General features: G+C 36.1%; 1 protein-coding gene across 1 annotated transcript in view; it reads left to right on the top strand.

The window, feature by feature from the left end:
• LOC102112723 (guanine nucleotide-binding protein G(I)/G(S)/G(O) subunit gamma-4) overlaps window positions 1-20,369 on the top strand; it is a 94,213-nt gene that overhangs the window by 25,723 nt on the left and 48,121 nt on the right. The window contains exons 9-23 of the mRNA XM_014263509.2: window positions 934-1,160; window positions 1,911-1,977; window positions 2,791-2,900; window positions 3,949-4,372; window positions 5,430-5,574; window positions 6,355-6,528; window positions 7,941-8,101; window positions 9,525-9,715; window positions 11,215-11,460; window positions 13,016-13,189; window positions 13,461-13,610; window positions 14,222-14,359; window positions 16,094-16,292; window positions 17,473-17,604; window positions 19,704-20,346. Of these exons, the coding sequence (XP_014118984.2) occupies window positions 934-1,160; window positions 1,911-1,977; window positions 2,791-2,900; window positions 3,949-4,372; window positions 5,430-5,574; window positions 6,355-6,528; window positions 7,941-8,101; window positions 9,525-9,715; window positions 11,215-11,460; window positions 13,016-13,189; window positions 13,461-13,610; window positions 14,222-14,359; window positions 16,094-16,292; window positions 17,473-17,604; window positions 19,704-20,346 (3,181 nt within the window). The remainder of the gene's footprint in view (window positions 1-933; window positions 1,161-1,910; window positions 1,978-2,790; window positions 2,901-3,948; window positions 4,373-5,429; window positions 5,575-6,354; window positions 6,529-7,940; window positions 8,102-9,524; window positions 9,716-11,214; window positions 11,461-13,015; window positions 13,190-13,460; window positions 13,611-14,221; window positions 14,360-16,093; window positions 16,293-17,472; window positions 17,605-19,703; window positions 20,347-20,369) is intronic.

The following is a 20,369-nucleotide window of genomic DNA, read 5'->3' as shown; positions in this document are numbered from 1 at the left end:
AGCACTGTTTGGCTTTTCCCAATCACATGCTTCATTTGACTTGATAGTCCCCTTGTTATACAGCATATCTCTTTATTCTAAAAAATTGATATGCACATGTCTTGCTGTATTCTGTTTGTGTAATTAATTCTAAACATGAATTCACTTTAATTTCTTCCTTTGTGCTGAGCACACCTGGGTGCTTATGTTCTGAGATTAGCATGAGCAGCAACAGCCCTTAATAGAACTGCATCAAACTGCTGCTGTTTACCCGTGTGACTAGGCTTTATCAATAGATTTATTTAAATAATAATTTATTTAAATAATAGATTTAAAAACATTTCTGAATTAAAAAAAATAATCGGAACTACTTCCATGATACATTTGCATGTAACATATGCCTGTACCAAGTAATTTTAAGTAATGTATTTTCAAGTCTCTCCAAAATGTAACTGGGGAGGCTTACATGTTTGCGTTTTCTTTCTTTGATTGTCATGCAGATATTCTGTCATGTGCATTTTCAGAGTTAAATAACAAATTGCTTCCTCCAGCCTTTTAATATGAAATTATTTAAATTTATCTCCTTCCTTGACAGGCTCAAGGTTTCTATAGAAGCTTGGGGCTCTGTTACAATGATTTTACTGTTGTGTTTCATGAACAGCGTATTTTGCCATTACTGTGTGTGTCCAATTCCCAGGGAATGAAGCCAGGTAGTTTAAGACCATGTAATGGGAGAAACAGCATCCTTGCCCTTCTATGTTAGCCGGAAAATAGAAAAATCTGAAGCAGAATATAAAATCATGCTAATTTCTGAAAACTGCTTATAACTTAGTGACTATTTTTGGTTTGTACCTATGAGAAGTTTGGAGCTATGTCCTTGGATGTTCTACTTAAATCATGCAAACTATATTCTGCTGAGTAAGTTTCAGTAAGACACATGTGGTTTCTTTTTAGGAGCAGACACTAAGGCAGAACCAGGATGTACTGGTGCTTCAGGTTATTTTAATGGTCTAGCTGAAAACATCAATCAAGGAGAATTAATGTATCCTGAAATCTGCATGTTAGAATTAAACTTGCTCTCAACTGGTAATGCAAGTTTAGATGTGCTTGCTCATGTATTCCAAAGCTGCCTGAATATCATCAACCAGAAGGAGAGAAATGCTGCTGTCCTTATAGAACAGGTAAAAATGTTATTAACAGAGGCAACAGTTTAGCAGTTATGTATCTTTAATTTCATTGCGCCTATTAGCGTGATCTTGAATACTCCCTTTTTATGTGAGATTGGGACACAGGATTTAATAAGATGTGAAACAATGTAAATGACTGATATTGTCAACTGCCTTGCATTTAAGTTACCAGGCGCTAAGTAATTTTTTGAAAGGTATTTGTCCCACAAAGCTTTTGAATTTTTCAGGGCTTTTTTTTATCAAGGCTGTTCAATCCTGAAACATAGATTTGATGAGTGTCAGGGCCTTAAGAAAAAAGGACAGATATCTGCTTGTATGTATGTAATATGTAAGCATTCTAAACTTTTTATTGAATATGTACTTTTAGAAACTGTGAGCCACGTACCTCAAAAATAGTCCATGCTTTTTTTTCTTCATAAGTTTGTATTAGAAATTAATTGTGCAAATGGTCATGCCCTCATGATCCTTTGGAGTTTCTGATAGTTACCTTTCTTAACAACTGAATTGAGTATCCCCCCTGCAAAAGATGATAATTGTAAATTCAAAATCTCTTCTGCAACTGGACAGTACAGAACACAAAAGATTGTTCATTGGCAAATATAAAAACAGTCTGTAATTTCAAATAATTTAAATTATCATTAAAATCAATAATAGGCAGAAATTGATTAAAAGAATTTATTTCTTAGATCTTTGAGCCGCTGTATATTCTTCAGACATATTTATTCTACCTATTCTTTTCAACAGGGAGCTGTTAAACACCTTTTGGGAGGATTTCTGAACATATTGACACAAACAGAATCTAGTTTTCATGGTAAGTTAAAGAGCCAAGTAACTTAAATATTGGTTTTTAAAATTTGGCGTATACACAGTCAAACAGTGCAAATGCCAAATTGACAAAGGAAATTCATTGGTGTGTGAATTTATGCAGCTGCTTTTTTAACTTGTAAGAAACTTGCCCAACTTTAGTGTAAAATAGGATTACTACACATAGGAGGTAGTAGAAATAAGTTAAAGAAATACTGGCAGATCTGAAAATGATAGCTGAAACCATAAATACTAGTGTGACAGTGTTAAACATTGCTTGGAAAAAAATAGCAGCTGATGAATTCTCATTCCATCACAACACAAGTCCATGTTTCCAATTTCTTTGTAACCCAGATCTTGATGATGCCTTGAGTTTTATTTCTAACTGGAAAGCAGATAGCTAATCCAAGAATGAGGAAGCAGATGAAGTGATTGCACTAAGGTAGCTTCACATCATGAGGGTGCTTCACAACAGGAGGTGATGTAAACCCATCCCAGGACTTGGATCTATGGTGGCTTTGCAGGGAGAGCCTTTACAAGGCAGACACTTGGTTCTCAGGCTTTGACTCCATTTTGCAAACCTGGGACAAAGTTTAGCATAGCCCTGATTGATTCAACAAAATTCTGAACGATAGTGTCAGGAAGTACTGTTGGATCTCTCTAAAATTCATCTTGTAATCATTATTGCTTCCTTAATTTGAAATGTTTTTGAAAAACCCTTTGTATTCCAAATTAATCCTTCCTCATAATAGTACAGAATATGAATTTTTAAAGCTTAAAAAAATCCATTTAAACAATGTTATTGTCTCCTTATTTTTAGCATGTCAGATGGTGCTGGTAGATCTGCTAGCTTCCTTGATGAGTTCACAGACCTGTTCAGAAGAGCTAACTCTTCTTCTGAGGATATTTTTGGAGAAGACACCTTGTACGGTATGTATGGAGCAGCACATAGCAAAATTCAGACATCTAATGAGAAAAATTAAGCAGAAAGAAAATCCTTTTGTGTCCAAGAAATTTTGGGAAATGAGGAGATGAGCAGCAATGTTTGAACTGATCAGAGTAAATAAAATTTGGGTGTAGGAAAAGTTCCTTCTCAAAACTGGAAAAGGAAAGAGGAGATGAGAAGCATTTTGAAGGGTATGTAGGTCTTGGGAACTCTCTTCAGCACAAGAAACCAAGAATCCTCTCAAGGAGACTGACATTGTGATTATGGATGACAGAACAATAATACTGTAACATTTGAAGCATTCCTTTTAAGTTATGAGGCATCTCACTATTTTGAGAATGCTTTAGCAGTAGGAATTACTTTCAAAAGTGTCTTAAGTTGATTGGTGTGATGCTGGAATCTACTGCTTGTGTGGTGTACACTGCTGAAATAATTCTCTTGGTTTCTGTGAGAAAAATATAAGTGGAAGGAAAAAAGTAATAACTGTGCAGTGTGCAAAAAATTAAAGTGCAGTGTGAAAAAATACCAAACCAAAGAGTCACAAATCAATTTTTCAATGGTGGCTTGTAATTATCAGACAAATAACAAGAAACTTTCTGGTTTAAAGGCTCAACTAGTTTTGTTGCTCATTTTGCAATAACAAAGTCATGGCCTGTATGTGCTTTCTTAACCAGCCTCAAAACACAGGGTAAAATATGCAGTCTTTTTATTCACATAACAGAAGTGAGATAAGATTGTGCAGTGACCACCTGTTGCGTTTTAGCTGATTACTAAGCATGGTAAATTGAAGTCTCATCTGCCCAGACTAAATCCCCAAACCTTTTTTGGACCACAGTCTATTGAAGTTGCTACCTGATGCTTTGCCAATGTGTGTAGGTTTGGATAGATGAGCTCACTTCTCTTGGAAAAACATGAATGCAGGTTTAAATGAGGAGTAAGCTTCTATTTAGCTGCATGATACTTGACTACACAGTGTAAACATTTGTGGCTGTTGTGGCTTTTTTTCTCATTTATTTGTTTTATTTCTTCTAGGAGATACTACTCAAGGGTGTGTTGAAGATTGTAGACACTAATATTTATATGAATCCATTACAATACCTTGCCTTTCCTTTGCTGAATGGCACAAATTTGAGTAGCAGTTCCTCACAAAAATGTGCTGGAAGTTCCAGCAATAAAAATGCTGGATTACCAAAAAGAGCAAAATTGTCACAGAGTAAGAAAGAGGCAGATGGTGAAAACTTGAGTCACCAGCTACTTTCTTCTTGGCATGTAGCCCCAATTCACTTGCCTTTAGTTGGGCAAAACTGTTGGCCACACATGTCCGATGGCTTCAGTGTCTCACTGTGGTTTCGTCTGGAGTATGCTCATGAAACAGAAAATTCAGCAGAAAAGGGGAAAAAAGTCAAGAGGAGAAGCAGACTCATAGCTGTAAGAGAGAACAGTTTTGACAGCACAGGTGAGGATATAGTGCTTTGTTTTGATTTAGGTGGCACTGAAGGATTCTGGTTACAAATGTTACTAATCTATGTACTGTATACAAAAGTTTGAAATTTTATACTTGATATTAAACAGCAGTGGTAGTATTTTCTGATTTTTTTTTTATTACTACTATACCACATACTTAGAGATACATTTCCAACCCAATTGAATTAGATTAATGCCTGCTTCCTTAGAAATGTAGTATTTTCATTGAATTTGTAACTTCAGTGACATTTATGCTGCTTCATGTTATGATGAAAATAATGAGTTCTGCAGCTGTGGTTATGGAAAGAACTACACAAGTTTATTTGATTTCATGTATTGATGATCAAGTTTCAGGCTGACTCAATATAAATCCTTTTAACTTTCCTTCTGTGTGCACCATGTAAAGGCCAATAGCTCTACAATAATTTGTTTATAGTGACTCAACTGTTCCCAAACTGTTCTAAGCAGAACTTTTTGGATTATAATTTGTAAAGGGGAAAATTCCTTATTTAAAATGTCTCCTATTCATAATGCATGGAATACCTTTATTCTTTTATCATTCTTTTTGTATTTAAATAGGAGGGAAAACCCAACCCTGAACCTTGGAACTCACTAGAGTTGCTTTTGTTAGGTCTGTGCATTTGCTTGGTAAAGTAAGAATACATGCTTAAAGGGTAGGATGATTTGTGAAGAAAAATCCGAAGACTTCTTGGTGCACACTGATAGTTCAACATAGGAATGTAAAATGATATGTCAAAATCATAGTTTTTGGGGGAGGATATTCAGCTCAGTGCATTTATATATTACAAACAAAAACATGTAAAGTGCTGAGTTAATTTTAAGTTCCTCTACTGTTGTTTGAGATCCAGCTTTGTAAAGAGAATTGAGCTTTTTAGTCAACCCACTTAAAACAAGCAAACCAAACCACCTCATCCAAACAAAAAACAATTCTATGCAGTACCCGAACTGTTTCTTTTCACACTTGATATATGCTGCAAAAGGCATTGTTGTTGTATTATATTGTAATTGCAACATGTTTATATTTCTAGAAGAAACAAAGTCTATAGGAATGGAATATGTAAGCCTGGGAGACAAACTTGTTGAAGACGGCTGTATTCATATAATTTCACTGGGTTCCAAAGCTCTGATGATACAAGTTTGGGCAGACTTGAACACTGGAGCATTCATATTTCGGTATGGTGTATTAGTCCAGCAGCAGTCCTGTGGACATACTGTATTGTTACCTCTAGTAGCAACTTGCAGAGAATGCTGATGGAGAGTAGAGAACTAATTTCTATAGTAGAGACATCTTGCACACTGATGGGGCGGCATCAAGTAAGTGTATTGGATACAGATCTACAGGTTTATCAGCTTCAAATGTTAAGCTCTGGTCTTGCGTGTTTCATGTAATCATTTATAAGTAACTGCCCACAAGGTAGCAATTCAAGTTCTAATTAAATGACGCAATAAATGTGAGAAGGTAGAAAAGATTTTTGCAGCTGTAGGTTTTCACACCTCAGCTGTGAAAATTGCTGCTATGTAATACTTACTGGGACAGTCTTGGTTTTAATCTTCTGAGCACATTTTAGCCCTAATTTAGTTCTCACAAATAATCCTTAAGTATCCTTGAAATGTGTCTAAAACTGCAACTTGAGAACTCTTCACTTCAGTGTTCAAAGCATCTGCATTTTTTTCAATGAATTGAATTCAACTTTTCTCTAAAATAGAGATACCTTTATCTTAAATGTAAGCAGATATATGCAGACAAGTTGAATAACTGAGGTGAAAGTGTTGTGATTATTTCCCTAGCTTATGTTGAGCACTCCTAAAATAGAATTGTGATCAAAAAAGTTACCTGTCATAGTTAAGGAACACAATGTCAAATTAACTGAGGCCAAAATGTGCACATTTGGGGCTTAACATGCAAGTATGAAAACGCACACCCTCATTTTTCCTTTTCTGTTGTTTTTGTAGTATGTGCATGGATCCAAATGACGAGATGAAAGCTGGTTTGCTGGCACAGGCTGAATCTCCAGGGAATGTTTTCCATGTGGGCAGGTGGCAGCATTTGGCATTAAAATACCTACAGAAGCCAGAAGGCAAGAAAAATTTCCATGGAAAGCTGTTGCTGTGGGTTTCTGGTCAGAGGTAAAGAACACATTAGTTGTACCTAGATACTTATCTTCTAAAGAAGATATTTTCGGGTAGAAAAAAATCAGCAATATTTTGGTGCAAACTGCAGTTAATATTGAGTAGTCTTCTAGGAGAATAGGCGAGGGAGTATGTTACACTGTTTGGAATTCCTTAGAATATTCAAGATATCCAGAATATTCATGCATTACTTTGAGAATTGACAGTTTATACCATGGACCAGTGCAGACATCAATGTTTTTCTGCATCACAGATAGATAAGAGGCAAGTACAAGATTTTCAGTAAGATGCAAAATAAGCTATGGCATGAAGTTAGCAGTAGGCATAAAATATCTGGTTGAATCCAAATTAAGGAGGTGTAGGTCAGGTACCGGCAATATTGTTGGAAGTAGGAATTAAGAGGAGTAGGAGAAAAGGCAGTCAGTTTGTTCCACTGAGAAGAATGAACAGGGAAGAAGTTAAAATGTATTTCAGACAAGAACTGATGCTGAGAAGTACTACTTCCACTGCGAAGTTAAGGTCCGTGCTCCTAAATGAGCTACCTGATACCAGGTTGAGTGGACCTGTGCCTGTATGAATTACTTGCTGGTTAGAGAAATAGGAATTTATTGAATATCCCCGTCTTTACCCTTTCTTCCTTCCAAGTCCAGTCTGTGAAGGCTGTGTTAAGTCTGTGCATGCTGGTATTCAATGAAGTCCAAATATGGAGATATAGGGGAAAGCAAAAAATACCACAATGTTCCCCCCATGTGTAGTTGTTGAGGCCTCACTATATATAGATTTAGTTGGTAGTTTGCTCTTAGTTAGGCTCTTTCAGGAAGCTGTGACTGACCTTTACAGTCCAATCAGTCTGTTTATGTAAAGGCACATAAAGTTAATTGGATGCTTTCTGAAAGCATCAGGCTTATTGCCTGTGGCTGTGCAGCACAGCATTTCTGAAAATGTTTTCTCATACAAGCAAATCCTCAACATGGTGTTTTCCAGCATTTGGGAACCACGGTTTTCATGATGTACATTAGCATTCTCAAAGGACTTTGACTTGTTAGGAATAGTAGAAATGATTGAAAAATTGTGTTATTTTAGAAGTTCGTATAGTGTTACATACCATTTCCTTTTTGAGGTCAGAGGGAAGGAAGGAATTTCAGAGCTAGGAAAACTTGATTTCATGGCCACCTTAGATGAGTCTCTATTCGTCTGTCCTGTGCAGTAATGGAATGCATATATCGTTATGTTACTGAGTTTTAAGGTGCCTGGAAGTTGAAGAGAGCCTCAGTAATTTAGTGTTGATTACAGCATGGCTTTGCACCTACTGAATATTAAAACGAATTTTAAACCTAAGCCGAATATCTTGGATAGCAATTTTGATTTGTTCTTTGTATTTAAACTTGTTTGTTTGTATGTATTTTTAGGCAATGTGAGATCAATTTAGATTTTGCACTACCAAGGAAAACAAGTTTATCATCTGACAGTAACAAAACATTTTGCATGATTGGCCATTGCACATCATCCCAAGAAGATCTGCTTCGATTGTCGGGTAGATGGGATCTTGGAAATCTGCTTCTATTTAATGGTACTTTTATATGCTTTTTTTCTTGAATGACTGCTCATTTCCTCTTTCCCCTCCAAGATCAAAGGCTTATTTTAATAACTTGTTTAACATGCCAAGTTTTTACAGTAAAAACAATACATCCTCTAGCAGCATAATATATCAGAGAGAATGTAGGCAAATGTTTAAGTATTGGATACTTACTAATGTGTTCTTCTGCCATATTTTCTTGCTTTCTGTCTAGTGCCATAATTGGCAATATTCTTAGATTTTTTTTAAATAATGCCTTAGGGTAGGGGGTGGAGATAGTGATATTTGCTCTATTTTTTTTTTTTTTCTTAAAGCACTCAGTCTCTTACCTGGAAATTTGATTTCACTTACCTGCTGCTAACCTGCTAGCTTCAAATAACATATTTTTATTGATTAAAAATATTAATAAAGTTAAAAAATATAAAAAGCTTAATATTGAAAAGTTAACAAACTCTGAACCACTGAATGCTCTGAGTTAAGCAGGTTTATTTCTGGAACTTGTGGTGTTACTTTAGAGATTTCTTAGGTGTATAATTCTCCTCCTTCCTTGGGAAGTCTTATCTAGTGCTTCTAGGTGTTTGCTTAATGCTGAAGGCTGAACCCTGCTGCTTTGTCACCTGGCATTTCAGATGCTGTGGCCCAGTCAGGACTACACAAGCGAGATCAGTTTGCCCAGGATGTGTGGTGCATGCAGGTCCTCTGTGCTTAGATGTTTATTTGTGGGCCATAAGCAAGAAACTTGTCATAAATGTAACCTAGAGAATCTACATGTTCTGGCTGCCATGTGCCTGCTGTCTGCATAACTGATGTATCCAGGGAGCCCTGAATTTGCTGCCATAGAGTTGTCATGTACCCACACACCAGACCTGGGTCATTCTGGATGCTTTTTTTGAGTTTGTGTTCTCAGGTCACAGATGACCAAAGATGTGCTGCCCAGAAAGGGGAGGAAGGTCCATTTGATCTTCTACTTCCTATGGGGTTTTTTCCCTTCTGTCAGTTGTAGTGAGCTGTTGTTGCATCCTGCTTAGTTGCTGCCTGAGTCTCCAAGACAATGCAGCATGTTGTTACTATCTGTAATCTTGCTATGCTTTGTAATCTTTGAGGAGGCTTGGATAGATGACTTCTCAATTTTAAAAAGTGAAATTTTTCAGAGATGTTGATCTTCAGTTCATGCAGGTCATTTTCCTGGCTTGGTTTCAGTTGCCTTTATCACTGAATTCATCTGGCCTGTGATGTGTCAGAGGTCACTGATCCACTGTAGCTAATAGCAAGCATTAGGCTGCACTGATTGTTTTGTCATCAGAGCCTACAAAATCCAGCTGGTGATATTTCTTGTAAAGTCTCTGATCCTACTATGTATATATGAATTTTGCTTTATTGTAAAGAGATAATTTCTGGATTATTTTCTGGATTTTAGGTGCAAATATTGGACCAGAGGAAGCATTTTACTTATACACGTGTGGCCCGGACTTCACATCTGTAATGCCTTGTAAATATGGCAAAGCACTGACGGACTGCTCAAAGTACATAAGTAAAGAGATTCTACAATGTGAACAAATTAAGGAGCTCTTCATGACAAAAAAGGAAGTGGATGTTGGGCTTTTAATTGTAAGTTTCTACTTAATCTTTTAGAACTGATGAAGAAAGTTGGAACATGTTTCCTGCTGTCTCCCAAAGTGCTTCATTTAATCAAAGCAGAGAGGGTCAAATAGTCTTCTCATTAAGATAATTTTCTTATCATTTCTTATTTTAATGGGAGCTGAACTCCACACAGGGTTACCATTTCATCTTGCTTTAGGTTGGGTTCTGAAAATTTCTATATGTTCCAGCATCATAGTGGATCAACATGTATCATAGTGGATAAACAGGTACCTTCAAAAGCTCTAGGATGGATATATAGCTCTTCCCTCCATTAGTGTAAAAGTAGCCAAGAACTGCTGAATTAACCTTTTGGGACTAAAACTGAGAAGAGAAATGATGATTTTTCTGGCTTTAAGGAGCAAAAGAGTTAATCCAAATTCCTTGAAGGTTTTGGAGGAACTAAGTTTGCATCACGTTTGGCTGAAAACTAATTTTTCAGCTGGCAGACACTGCTTTTCTCATCTTTCCTGACTGAAACAGCCCTGCCAGATGCAGATGTAAACATACTTATTGCTAGAAGAAGAATAAAATAAAACTTGCTTATCAGTGAAGCCTGCTATATTCTGGGAATTCATACACTAGTAATTCCTGCTGTATGAATTGTTCCCACTAGAGGGATTTCTGATTTCATTTTGTAGCTGTAGGCAAAGGCTCATTCTGTCTGGATGTGATCCTTGTAGACAATGGTACTAAATTTTGGTTTAGAATAGGTTAAGAAGAAATGAATGGGACAAGAGCTTAACAAATCAGTCATGCAATTTATAAGCTTATTTTGCCTTACAGAACACCAGATAGGCAGGGAGAAGAACCATGTGCTTAAGTGATAAATACATCTTTGCACTTTTGCATAGAGTGCAAGCTCCTTAAATTCAATTATTTCTCTAATTTAAATAACCTTCCAAATAAGATCATTTTACATTTCTGTGAAAATAAGTTGCTTTCCATGGGAGCTTTGGTTTTGGTTTAAGTCTCTTCATTAATGAAACTTGTGTTGAGTTTCTCATATGGCAAAGCTGATTAAAGAACAGATTTAAAACAAAAAGCTGGAGAAGATTTTAAAAAACATCAATATTTTGGACTTGCCATTTTAGAAAAGGAAATTCCTTACTCTATATGCTCATTTTATTTTAAATTTGTCAGTAACTTTGTTTTTTATGCAGAACAGTTATATAATTTGTCAGGTGAAGGGGGGTGGATCCTTGGTGAAATTTCTTAGCATTTTCTTAATTTTCTGTGCTTTAGTTATTGCATGAGTTTACAAAGATTTGGGAATCCCGTTGCATTTTATTGTACTTGCATCCACTCACTGCATGTTAATGGTAAAGTAGAAATGAACTGCCAAGGTTTTTACTTTGTTAGGCTGTTAGGTAACTTTTGTGTTTGGCTTTTTGCATGCTTGGTGTGTGTGGGGGTGGGGTTTGTATTAAATTTCTAGAAAAAAATTAAACTCCTTTTTTTGTTTCCAGGAGAGTCTTGCTGTTGTTTATACCACAAGCTGTCCTGGTCAGTACACCATATATGAGCCTGTCATTAGACTGAAAGGTCAAGTGAAAACTGTACCTTCTCAGAGACCTTTCAGTTTGAAAGAAGTTCAGAGCAATGTGTTGGACTCCCATCACCTAAAAGCACTTCAGCCAGTCGAATATAAAACTCTTCAGGGTATACTTCATGAAATTGGAGGCACTGGTGCATTTGTTTTCCTCTTTGCCAGGGTAAGGGGGCTGTAGGGAGAATGGTGTATGCATGTGTTCTCCCATATGAAATTTTCCTTGTATCTTGGGTAGAAAGTCACATTATTCTAGCTGCCTTGCTCTTGTCTGCATGATGCTTTTCTGTTAAAGAAAACTTGTGGAAAATAGCTGTGGCGTAAGACTGCATCATGCAGGTTGTCTTAAATTGTAAATGTAATTATAGTTGTTGCATTATGGTTTTTATAATATTGCCAGTATGTAGGATGGGCTGTTACATTCTCATTTAGAAATGGGGCTTTTAAATATCAAAAGAGATTATTTTTGGGGATGTTTTAGAACCGATTATATTTTTTGTCTCTGATTTTGAGGCACCTACATTCATTGTGTATCTTTAACCACAGAATATTCACAATGCAACTATGAATAAATATGAAACTACATGGTGTGCAAAACTTTATTTTTATTTAGTGAATAGTGAGAGCCTTTTGGTGATAACTGTCCAGCTGTGTTTAAAGGCTTATCCTAAGAAAAATTGCTATTTGAAAAATAGTAAGGCCTTAACTTAGTTACTGCTGAACTGTGACCTGTACATGGAGAGGCTAATACTTGTGCTAACAGTCCCTGAAGTACTACAGTTGAATCAAAATTTTACCCTAGGTCTAAGACTTGTCTGATTTATATGCCTCTGGTATTGCTCTGAAAGATATGGTGAGAGTAGTAACAAATTCACATTAGATTATGGTTATAAAGACACTGCCTGTTGTAATTTCACCACTGATAGTGAAATCTGAGGTGATAATCCTAATCCATGTTATTTTATTATGTAACTTGATGCCAAGTATCTGCTATAGGTCCTGCTGAAGACTGTTTGCATCAGTAAGGCCAGCAAACAGATCAGCTGTGAGACAATACAGGTCTTATAATACAGGTGTATAAATGTGTAAGTGCAGCAGAATTAACAGGTACATGTCAAGAAAACCCATAGGATCTGAAATCCCATTAATGTGAGGTTTCATTCTTGTATATTTTTGGTGAAAATACTAGTTGCTCTTGGGATTAAAGAATTATAGAAAGCAAAGCAAAGAGGGGAAAAGTATTCGTAGTCTTCATCTATAAAATTGCTGGTCTCTTTATGGATAAAATAAAACTTTTGTCACTTACAGTCACTTAGTCTAGAACTTCAGGAACCTTTTTTTGTAGCTTAAATACTTCAGAAAAATATTTTTTCAGGGCAAACAGTTTATTCTTATTAGTGGCTCATGTATTTCACAACCTTGTGACTTTGTAGTATGGCAAGTACCTTCTACTTAAAATTTACTTAGATTTCTTTCTTAGAAAGGGATTCTTGTAATGGGACTTGTATTTCCTTAGCAGCTCATAATTTAGCACAGTAGAAATTATCACTTCAAGTATAATATCTAAATGTACACACAGACAAAATGAAGGTTATCTACATAATCTCTCATAATCTCTTTAGAAGAGATTTAATCCATAAGTAGTTATTTAGGAGTGCAACCAAGCTTTTTTCTACATGTTTCTCACTTAAACTGTCTTGTTAAATTTGCCTTTTCCTCAGGTAGTAGAGATTAGCAGCTGTGAAGACACTCAAGCTTTAGCTCTACAACTTATACTATCTTTAACAAAATACAATCAACAGAGAATACAGGAGATGGACAACTGTAATGGTTATTCTATGATTCGCCGGGTGCTAATCAAACCAAAATGCATTGTTGGATTTTGCATGCTGAAGGTAAAGTCCTCTTTTAAACCTGATATTTTGTTCACTATCTAAAATCTAAATCTAGAAACTTCTCTGAGATTTTAATTGTACATTTGAAACTGTTTTTACAAAGACAGTACAGTGATTTGAAGCATGATTGGTGTTGAGCAGGTAGATATGTCTTCCCTGTCAAGAGTATGCTGTCTCTTTAAAGATTTTAATTTTTTTATAAATTGGATAGAACAACTGTATTGTTTTCTTTTGGTACTCAAAAAAAAAAAAAAATTCCTCCCTCTTTAAGACTCTCCTTGAAGGATGCTGCAGTGATGAGATTCTCTGTATAAATGAAAATGGGCAATTCCAGCTTGACCCTGATTCTACTGCAGTTATTCAGGATGTCCAGTTGCTAGAAAAGCTGCTTCTTGACTGGAAGATATGGTCTAAAGCAAAGGTAAATATTTTAATTTTGGAAATTCTTCAGGTCTTAAAGTCAATATCTAAAAAAAAAAAAAAAAGAAAGTATTACCAAGTCTGGAATTCATTTCTCCAGTTACGTGTTAGTAACTGTAGGAGTAGTAGTTTATTACTACAATTTTCTAAAATTAATGTTCCTTGTTTTTCTTTGAATAGCTGTTTGTAATATCAATCTCATCTGATCAGTGATGGAGGTAGCCTTAGTGTATTAAATTCTGTAAATGTATGCATATGACTTCTTAATTGAATTGATTTTTTTTTTTTGTGGAGAAACTAAGGAGGACCTGTTTTCTTTTGGAGTTGAACTGTTGAAAATAACTATTCAGGGTTAATATAGCTAAGAATGTACAAAGCTAATTTTAGACAAGTAATTTTTTTTGTAGCCTAATCATTCAAATATGTGTAATTTTGTATGAGCATGACTTTTCTGATTAGTTTCTAACCTGTTCTGACCTGACCACTTGCATTCATGTGGTTATCATCTTAAGTGTAAAACTAACTTGACTTTGTTGTGTTTGTTTTTTTTTTCTCAGTACGTAGACTCACAAATATATTTTTGAAGCTACATTCCTGTTTTTTGTTTTTCAGCAAGGTGTTTGGGAAACCCTGTTAGCAGCTCTTGAAATCCTTATCAGAGCTAACCATCACCAACAGATGTTTAACATTAAACAGCTATTGAAAGCTCAAGTGGTCCATCACTTCCTGTTAACTTGTCAGGTTCTGCAGGTACTTCCACTCTGAAATCCTACGTTGTGCTTGGCAAATACTCGTTTTTACTTGGGGAGGATGGGGTAGTAGGGACTAAATTCTGTAGCAAAAGTTGAGTAGACTGTCCTCTGTGCTTCTAGACTACTTCCATCTTCAGCAGGCATTGTTGCTGTAAACTGGTACAGTTCCCTACTGGTGCTCCATTAACTGCTGGACAGAAGGAACAAAAGCTTGTAACCATCTGGTGTGATTTGGAAAGGCTCTAGGTTATTTGCAGAGCCATACAGCAGCAGGAGCTGAAATGAACTGTCTCTTTTATATAGAAAGACCTGAGATGTCTCTTGCTGGTTCTTGTCTTCATTACTGAAAACCAGATACTCTGCAGGTAGTGAAGCTGTGTGTGCTGTATCTCATCAGAGCTAATGGGGCAGCCTGCCTGTAGTGCTCAGTCTGAGCACTCATCCCAAAATTTTGGTACAGTAGTAGCTTCCTCCCTGGCATGGAAATAGCTATGCCAGAAAGGACTTTAGAGAAATGCTTCTGTCCTTTGATAGACATTTCTTAAGAACATAATTTTGAAATGGTTTCCTGCTTATAGTACATGTATCTGTTCGTGAAAATATGTAATCGCTTTTTCCTGTACTCTTATTTTCTATCTTATGTTGCTTTTTATTCTGAGTTTCTCACTTCAGCATATGAAATGTATTTATTTTTTTCCTCTTTCAATGATTTTTTACAAAAATATTTTCCTCATTTTAGTATCTGTATATTTTTAGTTTCTTCATTTTTATGCGGTGTTCCCTACTTTTGGAACTTTTTAGAGATATAGTTACTTCCAAAATTGTAAACTAGTGCAAATGCCTAGATACAGAGTGTTTTGTAATATTTCTGTCATTCTGCATATTGGGAAAAAAATTAATTTATTGATTAAAAAAACTACTCAAATTGGTCAATGATTTGGCAATTTTGTGGGGGCTGATGAAACCAAGGTGAAACTATATAAGCCATTCTCTTTAGAAAAACTTACTTAAATTAACTTCATTTAGTCTTTTCCCACAGCAGTCTCAGTTAAGGTGCTTGGGTATCAAAAAAGGAGGTAAATTCAGAGAAGTTGTAAAGAAGCAAGATAATCACCATATTTGCCTTACAGCGAGGTTCCCCACAAATTTCTTGAAGTTTTGTTCTAAAATACATGTTCTTTTAATACATTTTTTGATGTAGCTGTTGTCAAACTATATAGAATGCTTGATTAAGCTGACATTATAAATATAATTATCAATTAATCTCAAAAGTGTGTTTATAAAAATGGCTATATATATATAAAAATGAAGTAGAAATGCAGAAGACTGTGGTACTGTTCAGGAATTTATTAATATGTTTGAATTACTGGTATTGGCAACTATTAATTTCTCTACAAATAATGTAATCCAATGACAATAAGCTATACTTTCAGTGGTGATTCATGTCCTAAAGTTCCAGCATTGCATGGCAGAGCAATATAGTATGGAGAAGGGGCCCATTTTTCTAAAAATCAACTTGCATAACATGTGCAATGTTTGGTGCATGATGGACTTAGATAATGTTGAGGACATACAGTACCTCCTCTCAAAATTAAAGAATACAGCTTTATTAGCTGAGCTTTTTTTTTCTTGTCTGTTCTTCTGCAGCATGACAATTTAAAAAAAAAAAAAAAGACAGTTTCTCAAATAAAAATTACAAGTACCTTACAGTTGTGCTACTCTTTCTTTCTAGGAACATAAAGAGGGACACCTTGCATCCCTGCCTCGGGAGGTTTGCAGGTCATTTGTGAAAATAATTGAAGAAGTGCTTGGTTCTCCCCCAGACCTGGAATTGCTGACACTGGTTTTCAATTTCCTCTTAGCAGTTCACCCTCCCACCAATACATATGTTTGTCACAACCCTACCAACTTCTACTTTTCCCTGCACATAGGTAAATATACAACATTTAAATAAACAATAAGATAAAAATCTGGTAATAAAATAATACTTTCAGAAAACCTTTTCTGTATTTTAATGACAATATATTAAAAATTATTGAATGGTTGGGACTTAATACTGTAAATTACTTTTACTTTTCTGAAACAGGTTACAGTTAGATTTTGTGTACTTGGAGAGCTTTCTTCATAGATAATTTCTCTCATGGTTATGCCTTGAATTTTCTAAAAGTTTGATGCTGCTAAATGGTATGCTTAATTTAGCTGCCTGTGTGGACATTTGTCTGTGGGCAAATTTAGGGAAAAAAAAAATCTAGCTTACCTGTAAATGGAGCTTCTTCAGAAATGTGTATTTGGTCCTTTCTCCACTTCTACTTTCTTGTTTCCTGTTACTGAATTCCTAGAAAAATAAAGAGCCTGAGGAGCATTTTTAGCAATGGATGATTTGCAAGACGTCATTGTTCATTATTCATCAGTTCATTGCATAGAAGCTCCTGGCAGTGCTTGTGGGCTTTGAGGGGTACAGACCTAGAACAACAGCTGCTTTAATATATCTGTACTGGATGATCATGTTGGCAAAATGACTGATGTGAGCTTTAAAATATATTTCTTGCTGCTCTTAAAAATGTGAAACAATGTATAGTTCATGCTTTAATATTAGCATTGTGCAACCTAAGCTGTAACTTATGTAAACATGGGAAGGCATCATCCAAGTTTGAAATATTTTCTCCTTTGGCAAATGCCCATGTACCTCAAGTTTCAGTGATCAGTTTCAAAGGCAGCACAGTTTTGTTTATCTTTCTGTCCTCTAATACTAACTGCTGTAAAATTCTGAGTAAGGAGAGAATGCATGTTTTCATACTTGAAGCCTTTTTAGGCTGTTTGAGAACACCCACCTGTTTTTGACATGACAAAAAGTCAGTTGTCACTGCTTGTATGCCTGCAAGGACCACCTTTAAATGTAACCACTTTAGTACATCATAATATTTTTATTTTTCTAAAGTAAATTTTGAAGTCATATCACTAAAAGTGCTTTTTCTCAGTTGTTTGGACTTGAGCACTTCTCATTAGCCTATAGGGGTCAGCTCAAAATATAACCACCTGACTACTCTGAGTCTAATTTACCAGCCATACAGACGAAAAGATTTTATGTAACTTTCACCCTTTTCTTTCTAGATGGCAAAATTTTCCAGGAGAAAGTTGAATCACTTAGGTACCTTAGAAATTCCAGCAGTGGTGGGAAGTCACTAGACAATTCTGCATTTGTGATTACATCTCCAACTGGATTTACAGCTTTACCACTGGAAGGTAAAACAATACTGGAAAAACAAGGATGTTAAGACACAATCTTTTGGCAAATGACTGGACTGCCTTAAAGTGTTACTTTCCCACTTATTTCTTAATATATTTCTTATTAAGTTCCCCATCCCTTGGAGCTTGATGCCGGAACAGCAGAGTAAGAAGGATGGAACAGAACATGCTACCTAAACTGCTCTTCATTCTTAAGTTGAAGCAAATTGCCACATTGATGGCTCAGGCAGTGAAGTGGACCAGATAAGCAGAATCATTTCATTTGTTAAACAGACCTGCCAGAGATGTATGAGAGTGCCCTGACCAGGCAGCAGTTGAAGCAGTGAGCCATAAGCAGCTATCTTATCTGGGCAGAAAGCATTAAGCTGATACTTTTCTTTATTTGTGCATAATCCCTAACAATAGTCCCCATATGTCAGATCATGTGTGACTGGCTATATTCTGGGTATCACAATGTAATACCTTTTACAACTGGTATCTTGTTGTTACTTTCTTTAGGAAAAGGAACTTGAGTTTTCAAGTACTACTTCAGTTGAAACAATGTTTATTCAAGTTTTTTTAGTCTTTTTACTGAAGAAGTGGTATGAAGAACATATCGCAGTACCAAATTGTGAATGGAATCAGTCCTTTTCCCATATGGAAAATGTATGAAATCTCATTCTTCTAAATGAGTGCTTTTAGTATTTTTTTTATATCAGTATTACCAAATTACTGTTCATGAATAGAGATTATTCACGTGTACCAGAAGAATGAGGACTACTCAATTTCTTTTTGTGAAAGTGGATGTTTGAGTGTTTGTGATTCTTAATTTGAATTTCCAAATTTATATAAATAAATGTATAATTTATATAATCTTATATTTAATCAGGAACTATAATAGTGATAGGACAAGGAGTAATAGGTACAAATTAAGAGGGGAAATTTAGGCTAGATAGTAGGAAGAATTTTTTTACTGTGAGGGTGGCAAGACACCAGAACAAGTTGCTTAGGGAGGTTGTGGATGTGAACCCTGGCAGTGCCCTAGGCCAGGCTGGATGAAGCTCTGAGCTACCTGGTCTAGTGTCAGGTGTCCTGCCCATGGCAGGAGGTGCTGGGACTAGAAGATTTTAAAGGTCCATTCCAACCCTTTAACACTGTATGATTCTATGAAATGTCTGAACTTGTTTGTATGTTAAGTAGCCTGCTGCGTGCATGTAGGTTTGCAGTTTGTTGTACTGCCTGCTAATGTGTGTAAAAGCTTGACTGTAAGACTGTTTCAGCTGTAGATCTCTCCTGTTGTGTGAGGGCCAGCTTGGTCTGGCTGTGTTGGCACGTGTATGATACTCATATATTTCTCATAAAAATATATATTCCTAATGTATCATCATTGCATTAGTACTAACTGATGCGTAGTTTTCAAAATATTTGTGAATGAAAAAAATTCTTCTTTTCCTAGACTAACAGGGAACTGCTTCTACCTGTCTTGTATACAGACATCTTTCTCTCTTAAAGCTATATTTTGTTCAAGACTTGTAGTATGCTCTGAAAGTTTGACTGTTTCAGGTCAAAATTTGCAATTAAAAGCAAGCACTGTTAATTAAAACACCTAATTATTTGTTCTAAATTTGAAGTATGTGTAAAACCTCAGTGCAAAAGAGTTGCTGAGTAGCAATTTGATGTACACTGAAATGCTGCAGATTGGACCTCTTACACAAAGCTCCAAATAGAGCAAGCTGCTTTATTTGACCCTGCTTTGAGCAAGGATTCTGGTGTAGACACCTCCAGATGTGCTCTCCACCCTCCTTGATTCTATAGGAGTTCATGCTGAGAGTCAGGTGAAAGGATCCTAACTTAAATCTAGAAACTCCAGTATATTGGCAAAAATTACTTTGCGTTTTGTTTCTTTCACATTTGTGACTTGCTAAATATGTGGCCGCATAATAGTTTACTGTCTCTACTTTGATTAACCAGATCTGGGCTATGTTAGGCACTGAATCATTTTTGCACATAAAATTAACTTGGGTCACTACAATTTTAAATAGATGAAGCGTGCAACATTAAGAGAAAAGCTGGGTTTTAGCGTGGAATAAATGCTGAAGATATCCTTATTTCCCTAGGTAGCACTTCCAAAGCTAGTGTACAGCAGAAGATATGCTCTCAGGAACCTAGAAGGCTTTCTAAAAGCTTACCAGCATCACCTACTTCCTCACCCCAAGTTCATCGAAAAAGACTGACTGAAAGAATGGGAAGCAGTGTTGATGACCTGCAGATCCTTGGTGAGCGTGACTACGTGGATCTTCAGGGTCGAATTGGTTTTGTAGAAAGCTCTGAAACTATAAAGAGAGTACAGGAAGAACTCTTCCTTAGCAGCTGTGAGTCTGCAAAAACAGTTTGTGACTCAGAGCTAACATCTGCCGAAACATTTGAGGATATTGCAAAAGAAGTAGAGTTATCTGAAAATGCATTAGAGAGTAAAGAAGCCAATGCAGACCTGAAATGTAATGAAGCTGGTGGTGGTGGTGGTGCAGCTGAGGCATCGCTCCGTCGTCCAGACAATCTGAAAGGACTGCCTTCATTTCAGAAGGGACAGGGTAATTTTGCAGGGCTGGGCTTGGCATTCTCTGTTCTTGGAGCATCATCAGCCATTGCTCGCTGGCCAAGCTTTGCTGACAAGAACGTTCTTCCTGAAGACTGGGACAGTCTTGCTTTTTCTTCAGCTAATGAGAATACCCCAAAACCATCTGAAAGCCCTGATGACAGGTAAACACGTAAAATAATAAATT

The sequence above is a fragment of the Pseudopodoces humilis genome, chromosome 3 (genome assembly GCF_049639895.1).
Source record: "Pseudopodoces humilis isolate 2021_Gansu_Grassland_sample_001 chromosome 3, ASM4963989v1, whole genome shotgun sequence".
Taxonomy (NCBI): Eukaryota; Metazoa; Chordata; class Aves; order Passeriformes; family Paridae; genus Pseudopodoces; species Pseudopodoces humilis.
This window is presented reverse-complemented; position numbering and strand designations above follow the sequence as displayed.